The sequence below is a fragment of the Lepus europaeus genome, chromosome 15 (genome assembly GCF_033115175.1).
Source record: "Lepus europaeus isolate LE1 chromosome 15, mLepTim1.pri, whole genome shotgun sequence".
Lineage (NCBI taxonomy): Eukaryota > Metazoa > Chordata > Mammalia > Lagomorpha > Leporidae > Lepus > Lepus europaeus.
In genome coordinates this window covers 4,932,545-4,948,287 of record NC_084841.1, presented here as the reverse complement: position 1 = coordinate 4,948,287, position 15,743 = coordinate 4,932,545, and the positions used below count along the sequence as shown (strand labels likewise).

Here is a 15,743-nt window from a genome sequence, read left to right as displayed (position 1 = left end):
GGGCAGGTGAAACGGGCAGCTTGGCCACCATGAGATCCACACCCCCCTTTATGCACAGCCTGTGGAGTGCTGGACCCCCCTCCTCAACACTTACAAAGGGCTGTGGGCTTCAAGGGTGTGTGGGAGCTTCCTGGCCCTGGAGCCACAGCTCTGCACTGGGACTGCAGCAGAACTGGGCTCAGCCTTGAAGGGTGTGGGGCTGACGGTGAAGGCGCACAAGGCGGTGCCACACTCCCAATTCCTCCCTTCCCTACTCCGTGGTGACCCAGGGTACAAAGGCTGGACAGGGAGCAAGTCCAAGACTTCCTTTTGTGCACCAGAAAAGCAAGTTTTCCAAATCCATTCTTAGCTGGAGGACTGCATTAGGTGTGATTTCTTTAGACTTTGGAGTCACGTAGCCCAGCACCCTCTATTTCATGGGTAAAGAAAGAACCAAGCAATGAAATGTTTAAATGTATCATTCTTTAGAGAAAACACCCCCAAAATACCCTAAAATTGGAATATTTCCCTTTGTATGCATGTCATATTCGTAATTCGGTCTGCTCTAGGCTTCCTTCTTGTGTTGCTTGTTTCCCAAACAAATAGAATAAAACCATGGTGTCACGAAAGGCAGAAGACAGTGGCTATAAATGCTAATTTACAGGGGGAAAAGAAAGGAATATTTTTCATGGAAACAAATAGAAAGTCAAATGTCGTTAAAGACAAATTTTAGAAATTGTCCATTATTCATCGGTAACTTTGAGAGATCTGTCAGTTCTCTCTCCCAGCTGGAATTTGTCACATTTTATATTCCTTTGTATCAGCTGCTGGAGTACATTGCACTTTAATGAAATGTTTTTCCTCTGTTTTTCAATAGAGGATTACAATGTCAGTCATCACTTTGCAGGGGGCCCTCTCTTTTGGAAAGAATGGAACCTGAGCGCTCAGGGTTTGGGTGGTCCATGACCAATGTGCTCCTTTAAAGGGCAGACTCTAACATTTCTCGACAGTACTGACCCATCCTTGACAGCACTTTCCACAATGTTCCTCTAAATGTTTTGCTCCTCAACTTCTTAATAAATTCACCAGCAAAGACCTGAAATAGTAATCACGTTAAGTACTGTACTCATCACTGTCAAAATCTAACACTGTTCTGAAGACTCGTTACCCTGCAAACTGTCACGACAATTGTATCCGTGAACCGAGTGTTTTAATAAAGCCTGGTTTAAATGCATGTTCTTCATTGCATCTGAATTAACAAGCTGGGATGATTTCAAGCTAGTATTTTATCTTTGACATAGAAATTGCATCACACACACACACACACACACAATTCTGTATCTATATTCCCCTCTGGAGGAATACTGATCACTCCCATGACAATGAGGCAAAAATAACTCAAGTACATAGAAATGCATCAGCCAAAATTACACTAGAAACTACGAGGGAGAAGAAGATGGGTCGAGAAGAATTTGGAGTTATAAATCCTTGTTGTTTGCCTTAGTTTGGTGTTTAAAGTTTCAACAGGACCAAGCATTATTTTCACAGCGGAGCATGGAGCATGTACATGAGGCTCATTATGGGAAGATAAACTTGGTAGTATCTGGGTTTGTGCACAGGAGCCATGAGATATGAAGGGTTCAAAGACTGCACTGAATGTGTACAGAATTTGGGAGAGATGGAGGGAGATTTGTGAATGGTTTCTCAAGAGGGTGGAAGGATACTCAGGGGTCCCAGGGGTACAAAGTGGTGGTTTTAGAACTATTGATAATAACAGAGAATACAGAGAAAATAATGAAATAATACCTCTACCACCAAAGAATCCACTAACTTAGGAGGGTAGGAGGAGTCCTGGGCTGGCCTGCTGGTGGGATGCTACTCCAGCAACATGGACCCCTGCACCACTCTCTCTCTGCCTTCTCCAGTGTCATAATGAAGACGATGCTTTGTGCCAAACTACCCAGCCTCGAAACCTGGGAGCTCTGGACGGCAATTTCCTTGGATGGCGGCTTTGCTGGCACACAGACATGTGCTGGTTTTTTTTTCTAAGAGGCAGAACTGGTATTCTTTTAACAGTTCATTGTATAGATTTACCCGAACATACTTCTAAAACATAAAACTAGTTGAGGCTTGAATTTCTGTCTTCATTCATTCTCTTTATTTTACCTACAACCTTGTAGACATTTTGTTCCCTTTCGTGGTTCATTTTTAAATGACTCCTACTTTGTTTCAATTCTTTCTAGCAGCTATTACCAGAGATGAGCTAGCAGATGGGATGGACTCCAGGTGTGAAGCTTCACAAACTGCGGCTGCTCTTCTAGAAAAATCAGAGAACCCTTCTGTCCATCCCGTTTGGCATCAGTGACTCAGAACCACAGACAGACACATGCAGAAACCTTGTGTGATGCAGAACAGAAAAACAGTCAACAGGTGGTTTAAAATGTTTTTTCGGGGACGTCATACCAAGTTTTAACACAACATCGGTTTCCATCTCGGGTAAGGGAAATCCGAAATCAACAAGTGGCTCTTTGTAAGGCGTTTCACAAGAGCTGAGGGCTCTCACTGTGTCACAGTCCTCACCTCCCATTTTCTCATCATCGGACTGCAGTCATTCTAACACTTCTGCTCCATCAAAACTGTGTTGCACACGTCACTGGTGGCACTATTTCGCCAAGGGCAGGGGTCCCTTCTAGACACTTCCCACCAAGATTCTCAGCATCCACTTACGTGGACCACCACCCCCTTTCAAACCTTCTCTTGCAACCACACGCTCTGAGTTTTCCCATATAGTAAAGACTTCTTAGGGCTGTGTGTTGCCTTGGCATCCATTTCAAACATCAGCTGAAGCGTTTTGTCGCCTTCTCCCAGCTCCTCGGGTAGCGGATTCAGATGCTGCCTCAGAGAAGCCCCTCCTGGGGACACCCTCCCATGAGCAGCCAGCAGGCTTGACCTCTCCCAACGGCTCCACAAACTACTTGGACAGTGCAGCCTTGCCACAGGGACCACAGGAGTCCACGGACCTCATGTACTACTCTAAACCTGCTCTTAGAATTTGCTAGGAGATGGGGGCCGGTGCTGTGGCATAACGGGGAAAGCCAACACCTACAGTGCTGGCATCCCATATGGGCACTGGTTCAAGTCCCAGCTGCTCCTCTTCCAATCCAGCTCTCTGCTGTGGCCTGGGAAAGCAGTAGAGGATGGGCCAAGTTCTCAGGCCCCTTAACCCACGTGGGAGACCCAGGAGAAGCTCCAGGCTCTTGGCTTCAGATCAGGACAGCTCCAGTCACTGTGGCCATTTGGGGAGTGAACCAGCAGATGGAAGACCTCTCTCTCTCTCTCTGTTTATGCCTCTGTCTCTCTGTAATTCTTTCAAAAAATAAATAAATCTTAAAAAAAAAGAACTTGCTAGGAGAAAGCTGTATGGGCCATGCCCTGGACCCCAGCAGGGCCTCAGCCACAGGTGCCTCTCTCACTTGTCCATGTCCCCGCCCACTGGTGGAGTGTGCATGTCTATGTCCAGATGGTCCCGCTTTCCTTGGCCTGCGAGGAAGCAGCTGCCCTCTTTGCTCTGTGATCTCTAGGTAATACATTGCCGTGAGACATAAACCGCTTCCGTTTTTCCTCTGTGTCTTGCCTGACCCATACACCTGACCCTAACTCCTATCTCCGTCAGGGCTCTCCCGGAAAGTGGCTTTCTCAGCGGGCATAAGGTGAGAAGAGAGCCACAGGGTCACCTGCCTTTGTGAACATGTGTCTTGTGACAGGGACACCTGGTCACAGATGGGTCACATGGGCACTGGGCCATCTGCCAGCATAAGGAAGTGTCCTGGGAGGCGTACTGCAAACCGCACAGCTGAGTCCACTGGAGGCCCACCAGGGAAGGTTTAGGGATTACAGACCCTTCAGCACATGGCTCAGGATCAGATTAGAAAAAAAGGACAACCTCCGTACCCGGCTGATCTTCCCCTGGGCGTTTTCCCTCAATTGCTGCTTACACACCTACGTGCCTCATGGTTTGATCTGGGAGCCCCTTTATCATCTCTAGTCATGTGCCACGTGCCCACCCTAGCGGAATTTCAGCTGGTCCTATAGCTTTAAGTAGCACTCATATGGCCCAAACCTGATTTACACTGCCAGCTCGGCACCTTCCCTTGAGTGTGTAAGAATCTTCTCAAAATGAATTATTTATGTCTTCGTTCAGTTTTGATATCAGAGTGGCCTCATAAAAAGAGTTTGGCAGAGTTCTATCCTGTTCAATATTTTGTAATAGTCTGAAATGTAATGGTGTTATTTCTTCTTCGAATGTTTTGTAGAATTCAGTAGTGAAGCCATCAGGCCCTGAACTTTTCCTTGATGGAAGACTTTTAATTACTGCTGCAATCCCATCAGTATTGCTACAAATACAGTTTTATCGGACTATGTTTTGTCCTTTGTCAAGCAAGTTGTTAAGAATGACATAGCTCTATAGTTTTAATGATATGATTTTTTTAAAAAAAAGAATTACTCTGCATGACATGAACATTTTTCCCTTGATTATTGTTTATAACAATTGCCTAAATTCCTGCTGAACTATGGTCTTTTTACTTTTTAAAATCTTTATTTAGTGGAGCATCAAGCCTTAGACTATAATGCAAACTCAAAATATCTCAAAATTTAAAAGAAAGAAAGAAAAAGAAGAGAACAGAGGAGAGGGGAGAGGGAGGGAAGTATCATATTCTTAGGATTTTATCTATAAACTGCATTAAATCTATTTCCCTGATATCAATATCACAATAACAAATTTTAACAAAAATAAATAGAAAGCTATTAAAACTCAACTCTTGATGTCCACTGTACTCCCACCTCCCAACAGTGCAGTGGTCACTCTGAAATCTTAGAAGTGGCCAGTGCTGAAGCTCAATTTCAGATACGCTCTTCGAGTTCACCTTTCCCTCACCCAACATCCAAACCAAAAGTGACGCCTACTGGTTCAGTTTCAAAATGCGTCCTGGATCTGCTACTTCAACCCACACCACTCTTATGTGTAGTCTGTACTGACGTGGTGCTGTGGTCCCAACATCTCCACCGAAAATTATCGTGTTAGAAACGTAGGCCCTGAACTTACATGTTAGTAGACGTTGACTATGGGGCCTCTGGGTGGTCATGAGGATGGATGGAGTCATTAGCGGTTTTGTAAGAAGAGAGACTCAAGCTAGCAGCGTGCTCTGTCTCAACCTGTGATGCAATCTGCCAGGTTCTGATGCAGAAGGAAGGCCCTCGCTAGATGCTAGCGCCATCTCTGAGACTTGCTGGCCTTCGGAACCATGGACTAAAAAGCCTCCACGATTTATAAATCACCCAGCATTCCCTTATAGTAACAGGAAGTGGAGTAAGACACAGGGCTTCTAGTGAGTCACCGATTATTGGCATTCCTTCCTTCTCCCGTCCACGCTCTGCTCTCAGCCAGAGGATCCTTTACGAACGTCACTACCTTACTTACACATTTCAGTGACTTCTCACCCAATGTACAGTGAAACTTCAAAGCCTCAACACAATTTGCTAATCCCAGTGTGCAGGCTGGCTCCTAGCTGTCCCCCACCTGTCAACTGTGTCACTGGCCTCTATGTCCTACAAGCAGAGAAGCTGGCTCCTGCTCCTGACTCAAGACCTCTATGGTCCCTGTCCCCGTTGCCAGGAAACCTTTGCCTGGGCTCTTGTTGGATCACAGTCTTCTGCAACTCATGTTTCATTTCAAATACCAATCCCTGGAGAAGCCAGCCCCGTCCTACCCAGGAGGCCCCACAACCTCCTCTTCTACGTTGCACTGGTATCCTGTTGTGTATTCTCGTGAGAATAATGGATTTTGTAAGTTACAGCTTGTCTCCAACCCTTAGAATTTAAGGAATCTTCAGTTTCAGGGACCCCAGTATTCCCCTCACTGGGACAATCCCTGGCATATAACAAAAAAAACTGTGGATTTGGAATTCTGGCATTGAGAGAACTAGACTCTTCCATATCATGTATGATACTGCATTTAGTGGAAGGACATATGTAAAATATGATTTACTTTGAAAAGCACATGCACAGCTTTGTGTGCCTATCATTATTTCACATATTCTTTGTATTTCAGTCTGAGTATATTATATAGATCTTCATTCTTTCACACTTAGAAAAAAAAAAAAACCCTTTGGTTAAGATTTTCACATCCAGTATCACACACAAATCAACTGGCCCATAACATGTGAACATACTAAGGCCTCTTTTAGAGAAATCCTGGAACAAAATTTCCTAAAACCTTGAGGATATTCAAGCAACCCTAAAACTAAATCCCCCAAAGGCATAATCAATGAGACGCTCTTGAATCCCCATCTTTAATGTGGTGTAGACATAACTGGGCACTTCAATTCGGCAAGCACACCAAGTCCAAAGGGAGAATCTGTATCCACTGCCGTGTTTCCGTAACACACTATTAAGTATGAAAGATCAGCAGTGTAAATTTCAAAGCCAGTCCTACAACCACGACTCCAAGTGGACTCCCTCCTCCTCAACTCGAAGGGACAATGGGGGCATCTGTGATTACATTTACAGAAAGAAAAATGGTGATGGCAATCACAGAGTGATGGCAATCGGAAGGCCCGAGGCTTTGATTTTGGGAGTAGGGACACATTTTCTCTTGTATGTGACAAATATAAAAAAGGATGAGGCTTCTGTGTGAATTTTACGTATGCCACTGCTATGGGAAGCTGTTCAGAGTGAATTTCAGCTTAATGAACAAACCACCTCTACCACTGTGCGAGTTCTCACTCTTTTTAGAGAATCTTGATCCTGGTCCCCGAAACCAGAAAATGTCACAAAAGCCCCTTTCCTAATGTCAGGTGGGTTGGTGCAGTCCTGCGTCCTTGCTGACACGGGAGAGTGACAAGTTCATCTTTATGACTGTGGGTGTGGCAAGGGCTGAGGGCTTCTGCTTGTGACTTGTTTTTGCCGAACGAATGCTACCTAACTCTGTAATAGTGACAACCTTGGAAGCTGTACATTACTGCAAATCTGCCAGCCATCGCCACCCCGATTCTCACTGTAACCCTCTTCCCAGCCTTGAGTCTGGTCTGCACCTGTCTGGGGCGGGCTGGGGGGAGGGGGCGGGCCACTGGCTCTGACCTTTGGAGACTGCTCCTGTGATGGACAAGCTCTCTGCTTTTCCTCCCAGTGACGAACCACTTCATTCCGACGTTCCAATTTCAAAGTCAAAGGAAACTTATATTGAAAAAAAAAAAAATGACAATACTAGAAAGGCTAGTGTTTGAATGCCTTTTCATCAGGTTTATTTTATCTTATCAAATGATGTAGAACTTTCCTGGCTCTGTCCACGAGATTAACCTTTGCATAATACACATCGTTGCCAGCATTGACATGGCTCGCCACCGAGTTTGAAAATCTGTAGGCAGAGTCGGGTGCTTCCTCACCCTAGGCACTGGCAGAGGGTTCTGCTCAGTTGTCCTACATAGAAGACAATGCTAGAGTTTTATTTTATCAATGGGCTTCTCTACTGTCATAATTTAAATAGATAACTGCATATACTTCATTATTAAAAGAATCTTTTCTTGATTATTATAGCCTATTTTTTTTCTCCTTAGAGCAAAATGTCTAATTTTTCCAAAAATGGGCAAACATTGGTTAGCAGCTGTCTGTGAGCCCTCAAGCCCTCGGCACTTGCGCACTTCAGGGCACCAAGGCTTGACCGTGACTCCCGACAGTCCGTGCCCCTTCCACTGGATCTTCAGTCTCTGAACAGTCATTCTCCTTACAGGGAGCAGTGTCCACATTCATGGCACATTTACTGGGATCTTGGAAAATATGCAGCGATCCCAGGCCTTGTAACGAACGGACCTCTCTGAAAATGTTGCAGATTTGATCGGAGGATTTGCAGTATTTTTTCCCTGGAATTGACTGTCACTCCTCCCTTAAAATGCCCACAAACTGAAGCATCTTGAGCTATCTCAATGAGGCACGGCACGTGAGTTTCACAGAATGGAGGGATCGGCACCACACTGGTGCAAACTGTCAGAACAACTCCTGGACTGACTTCATTCTGACCGACTGCAATGGCAAATGCCATGAGGTGAGCCCTTGTATGAAATTTTACCTTTCATGTAAACAGTGCCCTCTTCTATATCATTCACTCTTCCACATAGTACTAAAAAAAAGTGGAGACCCACAGCTAAAGAACTATGCCTTCTCCACTGGGAGACAAATACAAAGAGAGAAACAGGCAATCATCATTTAATAAAATGGAACATGTAATGACCAAGACTGATGTAAGCTATGTCTTCTTCATTAAGGAAGAGAAAGTAGGACAAAGGAGAGAAGCAGTTATTTAAGGAACTAGAAAGCAGTGGGCACGCCACAAACTCATCCTGGAGGTCAGGGGAGAATTCCACTAGGAGTCTCTGGAGGAATTGGAGCCCTAGCAATGCCACCATCTCAGGACCAATGTGCAAATTCTCCAGGGCGCGTGTGCTTCGATGTGTGCTGCCACCTGCTGGGTGCACCACCTGGCTCTGAGTACTGAATTGCTGCTGTAATTCTCCAGGATCTGCAGCGAGAAAGTGCCACTGGCTCAAACTCTTCTGCACTCTCTCTCTCTCTCTCTCTCTCTCTCTCTCTCTTTTTTTTTTTTACAGGCAGAGTGGACAGTGAGAGAGAGACAGAGAGAAAGGTCTTCCTTTTGCCGTTGGTTCACCCTCCAATGGCCGCTGTGGCCGGTGCATCTCACTGATCCGAAGCCAGGAGCCAGGTGCTTCTCCTGGTCTCCCATGCAGGTACAGGGCCCAAGCACTTGGGCCATCCTCCACTGCCTTCCTGGCCACAGCAGAGAGCTGGCCTGGAAGAGAGGCAACCGGGACAGAATCCGGCACCCCAACCGGAACTAGAACCTGGTGTGCTGGTGCCGCTAGGCGGATTAGCCTATTGAGCCACAGCGCCGGCCTCTTCTGCACTCTTAATGACCAGTTGGGTTCTCTGAAGTGGTGCCTACCGTTGTGATTCCCCGGCCTGGACTGCTCCATCTGACCCAGAAGAGACAACTGGCAAAGAGGAAGGTGTCCCGTGATCCACGGGTCCTCACACCGGCCTTTCTTCTGGAGAAAGGTCAATCTCTGAACGTGGAGAGATGGGGCTGGTAAAAGATGCTCAGAACAGCTTGTTACCAAATGCCCATGGCACAGAACAGAAGACTTTTCTGCTCAATGTGTTTGCCTTGTGGAAGACTGAAGCTGATGCTGAGAGGACTGGGGGTGGGCGGTACATGGCTGGCATCAGTCACCGCCCTGTCTCTGTGTGGTCACTTGAAATGCAAGCCCAGGGTGTCAGCGGACTTCCGTTGTTTAATCCTAGTGCAGGAGAATGCAACGGGAGGACCAGCTGCCACCTACTTTCTTGGCAGGATATCATTTGGATACTGGAAATACTGCTTAGTTTGGCCTGGAGTCAGGTGGAGTTTCCATCATAAACGTCCTTCATGGCTGGGAAACTCTCCAGTTCACATATTCCCAACGATCACTCCAGGAAACCTTTGCAGAGTCAACATGGGAGGTGGCACAGCCCTGGAATCTAGTCTCTAGCTGTGTGATCCTGAACAAGTAACTGTACAGCTCTTTATTTAGTTTAAATGGGGGAAAAAACCTTAAGTCACAGACCAGCTATGGAATACGGGGTCAGCACGGTAGATGGGATGGCAGGCCTGTTAGGATATCTCCTGTGACTATGTTATCTTAGGTGACAAATTTGATGTGATTTACAGATAGGATTCGATTAAGGACATTGAGACCATCCTGGACCATCCAGGGGAGCCCAGTGCAGCTACAGGAGTCACACGAGGGAATCAGGAGGGTTAGAGCTGGAGGGAGGGAAGAGTCTGCTACAGCGGAATCAGAGGTCTGTGAGGGACAGCGATTGGAAGATTCTATCTTTGAAGGTAGAGGGAGCATCTAGGAGCCAAGGAGTGCTGTCAAGGAAGCAAATTTTCCCTCAGAGCTTGCAGGGCTTCCAGCCGCTTGACTTTAACCCATGAGACTGGTTTTGGATTTCTAGTCTCGAGAACAGCAAGCTAATAAATCTATCTTGTTTTAAACCACCATGGCCGTGGTGCTATATTGCAGTTGCAGTAGGAATCTAGTACAACAGTATCTGTAAAAATATGAAACTACATTATGAGAACTGAAAGAAATAGAAGTTGCTTTTGTTCTCTTTCACCATGAAAAAAGACCAAACCTTAGCAGTTCAAATCTCAACTTCAAAATGCTTCACACAGCCACACAAATGAGATACTGAATACATTCAATAACACCATAATAGTCCCTGCTAGCCCACTGGGACAAAGATGGGTATGCTCACTCTCTACTGAGCCATGGTCACACCAGGACTCTTGCTTGTCCCTTGAGCTCTGCAGGGAGGAAACATTTTGCATCCAAGGGCAGCCAGCAAGGTCACTGGTTCATTGAACTCTAATACAAGGGGACAGAACCCAGGCACACCTGGGGTCCTTGTGCCTCACTGGACTAGTACTTCTTAACAGAATATATATTCTGCCATATGCATAGGATGGCTCCAGATTTCAATAGACCAAGCAAAAATTATTTGAATTAATTTTTTTTACAAAGACAACATATGACGAGGGTTTGTTCACCATAGAAAGCAACCCAGGTTTTACTCTATGGAGGCAATATTTATTGCAACTGCCCAAGTACTTATCTTGCTCGGAATCTGGCTCTCCTTAGTCCCTGAGATCTGTTACGTACTCCTACGTTGTTAGGTCTGATGAACAGCCTCTCTGCTTTTCCTGCAGGATGTGAAACTCAAGACAGAAGCCAGAACTCTGAGAGGTGAGCGTCTGGGGCTGGCAGTCAGTGCTTCAGCTGCTGCCTGGGACGCCGCCTTCACACATCAGAGTGCCTGGGTTGCGTCCTGGCTCTGCTTCCATCCAGCTTCCTGCTGATGCACAGCGAGAAAGGCAGCAGACGATGCCTCAGATAAGGTTGGGTCCCTGCCACCTGCATCAGAGATCTGCATTGAATTCCCTTCTCCTGGCTTTGGTCTGGCCCAGCCCTGGCTATCACAGGCTTTTGGAATTTGGAAACAGGGGAGATCTCCCTCCCTTCCTCCATTTCTTTCTCTCTCTCTCTCTCCATCTCTGTCTCTCTCTCTCCATTCTCTCTCCATTTCCCTTTCAAATAAATAAAAGTATTTTTAAAAATAGAGATGACCACAACTCTAGTACAATGCACAACTTTTCCTACTTAATAAAAAAATCACAATTTTTATTGTTCCTATATGAGGCACTTTGAGGGCAAGGATACAACTCTGAGAAAATCTCTGCCAACATTTTTCAATCCAGTCTCACCCAACACCTTATAGCACAAACAGCCGCTTCAGTCAAACGTGGTTTTTAAATCTCATTTGTGTCTAGGAAACATGTCATAAAGTGAAGGCCGAGCACTTGGGAAAGCCGTCAGCCCCCAGACCTTCCCAGGAGCACCAGCTTTCTGTGGGCCCCTCCTGGGGCGAGGCGGGACAGTTCCTGGGCTCACCTGCCATTCACTTCCCTCTGCAAAGGTTAAGGGCAGTGAAGGGGAGCCAGGAAACAAGACCAGGAACTGTCCACGAAGGCAGCCTGCCAGCCTCTGGAGCCTCAGTTTCCTACAAAGCGATGGTCAAGGTGAGTGCTCACCTGGGCAGTATTCAGTGCTCCAAACACTGACTGGAATAAAACATTTTCTGGTTGCTCAGGACAAACTCCTCAGGAAAGCAGAACTTAAAGGATGCTACTGTTTGCCCAAGTGACTGTGGGGGAGCAAAAGAATTTGCAAGAGGGCAAGCTTGTGGGGTCCTAGGGAAGTGGTCCAAGGGGACCCAGGGGAGTGACAGGTGGGGCCCAGGGGAGCGACAGGTGGGACTACGGGAGCGACAGGTGGGACCAGGGAGTGATAGGTGGGACTAGGGGAGTGACAGGTGGGGCCAGGGGAGCAACAGGTGGGACCAGGGGAGTGACAGGTGGGGCCCAGGGAGTGACAGGTGGGACCAGAGAAGTGACAGGTGGGACCAGGGAGTGACAGGTGGGACCAGGGGAGTGACAGGTGGGACCAGAGAAGAAGTGACAGGTGGGACCAGGGGAGTGACAGGTGGGCCCAGGGGAGTGACAGGTGGGACCAGGGGAGGAACAGGTGGGGCCAGGGGAGTGACAGGTGGGACCAGGGGAGTGACAGGTGGGGCCCAGGGAGTGACAGGTGGGACCAGGGGAGTGACAGGTGGGACCAGGGAGTGACAGGTGGGCCCAGGGGAGTGACAGGTGGGACCAGGGGAGGAACAGGTGGGGCCAGGGGAGTGACAGGTGGGACCAGGGGAGTGACAGGTGGGGCCCAGGGAGTGACAGGTGGGACCAGGGGAGTGACAGGTGGGACCAGGGGAGGAACAGGTGGGACCAGGGGAGTGACAGGTGGGGCCCAGGGAGTGACAGGTGGGACCAGGGGAGTGACAGGTGGGACCAGAGAAGAAGTGACAGGTGGGACCAGGGAGTGGCAGGTGGGACCAGGGGAGTGACAGGTGGGACTAGGGAAGTGACAGGTGGGATCCAGTGCAAGTGACATGTAGAGCCCAGGGAAGTGGCATGTAAGGTCCAGGGGAGCAACAGGTGGGGTCCAGGGGAGCGACAGGTGGGACCCAGGGGAGGGACAGGTGAGACCAGGGGAGTGACAGCTGGGACCAGGGGAGGAACAGGTGGGGCCAGGGGAGGAACAGGTGGGGCCAGGGGAGTGACAGGTGGGACCAGGGGAGTGACAGGTGGGACCAGGAGAACGACAGGTGAGGACCAGGGGAGTGGCATGTAAGGTCCAGGGGAGGAACAGATGGGGCACAGGGAGTGACAGGTGGGGCCCAGGGGAGTGACAGGTGGGACCAGGGAAGTGACAGGTGGGGCCCAGGGGAGGGACAGGTGGGACCAGGGAAGTGACAGGTGGGGCCCAGGGGAGGGACAGGTGGGACCAGGGGAGTGACAGGTGGGACCAGGGGAGTGACAGGTGGGACCAGGGGAGGAACAGGTGGGGCCAGGGGAGTGACAGGTGGCCCAGGGGAGTGACAGGTGGCCCAGGGGAGTGACAGGTGGGACCAGGAGAACGACAGGTGAGGACCAGGGGAGTGGCATGTAAGGTCCAGGGGAGGAACAGGTGGGACCAGGGGAGTGACAGGTGGCCCAGGGGAGGGACAGGTGGGGCCAGGGGAGGGACAGGTGGGACCAGGGGAGGAACAGGTGGGACCAGGGGAGTGACAGGTGAGGACCAGGGGAATGACAGGTGGGGCCCAGGGGAGGGACAGGTGGGGCCAGGGGAGTGACAGGTGGGACCCAGGGAGTGACTGTTGGGGCCCAGGGGAGGGACAGGCGGGGCCCACAACCTTGATCTGGTCTGTGGCTCCCCACCAGGTCTCATCGCCTGGAGGGCTGCTCCCCTCTATGAAGGCCACGTAGACTGCCATTGACCAGTTCTTATGTTTCCTTAAATCTGTCAGATTACATCTTTTTTTTTTTTTTAACTTCTTTCAACAAGAGAATTTCTTGTTCTCATTTGACAGCATTCTGGTTTGAAAAATATATATATAAACATTTATTCTCATTCTAGGAACATATTTTCTGAAGCCCTCGTTTAAAAAAAAATTATACATTCTAGGCATCAGACGCTGGAAGTAGACTCCCAACTTTTGTGAAAGACGCACTTGAGGACTTAAATTCTATTTTAACAAGCTTCCTAACAGAAGTTCTTATTCTTCAGTGCCCCTTTTCTCTGTCTTTATTTTCAAAAGCATTACTGGTTCCTCTTTATAACTGGTAAGTGACTGTCTTCTAATACCTCCTACAACGGCCCCTTCACGTCTCCAGCATTCTGAGCACTCGAGGATCAGGTCCTCGGGTGGTCCTGGCTGCCCGCTGCACCCCTCAGCTCCTGGGGCCAGGAGGCACCACATGCTTTCGGCTGCCTTGGTCTCTCCAGAGAAATACGAGGTGCAGCTGACATCAGCAGCCTGACTTCCTGTGTCTGTCAAAGCTGTGACTATAAATATGAGGCCACATAATCTTGGAATTTCAGCTCTCTGCAGTCTTATGGCCATTTTGATGTGGATTCTGGAGGTGATGGAAAACAAAGTTAAACATGTTCTGCGTGAACCAACCTCACCCAGTCCACTGCTGGAACACTGAACCTCTCAGCAGCCAGTACAGCAGAACCCACAGTGAACACCATGTGCTGCTTGTTCACACTGTGGAAGCTTCTAGAACCCAGCTGTGCATTACTGAACACTGATGCACAGTAGCTGTCTATGCATCTTAACGCTGAAGCCAGGATATGACACACATACAGACCAAAGAACCAACATCAGTTATACAAGGATTCCCTTTGTTTGTATGACATTCAAGTTTTCAAATAGTGAGATTTTCTACTAACGCCAGAGAGAAACAACATATTGACAGCTGTACCACGGGGTCCAGAACCATGCCTGACCCGAAACTGGTGCTCGATCAAAGTGCTCAACAAATGAACTGCTGTGCCCATTCCTGAAAAGGAATTCAATTACATTTCAGCAGTGCGCACGCAAACCAAAGTGCAGCGCCAACATCTAAAGGATTTTTTTGGCCCCTAATATGATTTGATGCAGTTTTCTAGAATGGACTAATTCAGCGCAATTTAACAAACAATAATTAAGTATCTACATGTGCCAAATACCAATAGGAGCGTAGGTATGATGAGGAACACTGGCGGAGAGGGGGGCACAGCGCTCAGGGAAGCCACGCTAATCACGGTCTTCCAAGACTGGGTTCCTGGTGATTAAAGGCAGAGCCAGGGACACACAGCTTTCTCACTGATGTCCTGCCATCACCTGAAATCAAGCATGTCAAATGCAGGGTTCCCCTCCAGCGCGAATCCATCTGGCCTGCTTCTGCCGCCCTGCACGGCACCACCTGGCTTGGTGGCCACACGTCTTGCACTCGGCCTCATTTCTTACTCTGCAATGCTGTGTCGCGGTCGGTACAGTTCCCTGGTGGGTGCTTCTATGCAGCACCCCCACAACCACCCCGGGATGGCTGCAGACAACATCCAGCAGCTCCTCACTTGATCTGATGGTCCAGTCCCAACCATCTCCCCCAGCAGTCGCTGCCGTTATCCTGTCCCCCATGGACAGTGGGTCCCACAGGGGGCACAGTGAGGGCACCATAGCAAGAAGAGACTCCTATTTAGGCTGAGTCAGTCTCCTGCCACAAATGCCACCCCTAAGTGCGTGCCTGAACAAACGTTACCATTCTCTGCGTCTCCCAGCCATGTGTCAGTGCCTGCTGATGTGTGCACTGCTGGCCCTGGGTCACGAGGCCTGAAGGCTGCTTGGGGAAGACCCCACCCCTGCTCCTGTGTTTACAGCTGCCAGGCGCACAGCTGCGCCTCTGGTTTTCTTCGGAAGCCCATGAGTGGATTAACTCCGTGTAGGACGCGATGAGGAACAGCACCACGTTAATGATGACTGAGACAGCGGGGATGTGGGACCATAAATTTCTTTTACCTGCTGACGCTTCTCGAATTCCAGCTTGATCCGGGACTTGATGCAGTTGCAGGTGTCTCGGTAGGTCTGCTGCAGTGCCAGCTCCATGAGCTGCTTGTGGTAGGCTCCCGCCAGGTTCCCGCAGATGAAGATGATCACGTTGGCCAGGATCTGAGGACACAGACGGAGCCACTCAACAGGGCGGGCATTTC

General features: G+C 48.7%; 1 protein-coding gene across 1 annotated transcript in view; it reads right to left on the bottom strand.

Moving 5' to 3' along the window:
• ADCY2 (adenylate cyclase 2) overlaps nucleotides 1-15,743 on the bottom strand; it is a 398,563-nt gene that overhangs the window by 158,530 nt on the left and 224,290 nt on the right. Inside the window, exon 4 of the mRNA XM_062211805.1 lies at nucleotides 15,553-15,702. Coding sequence (XP_062067789.1) covers nucleotides 15,553-15,702 — 150 coding nt within the window. The remainder of the gene's footprint in view (nucleotides 1-15,552; nucleotides 15,703-15,743) is intronic.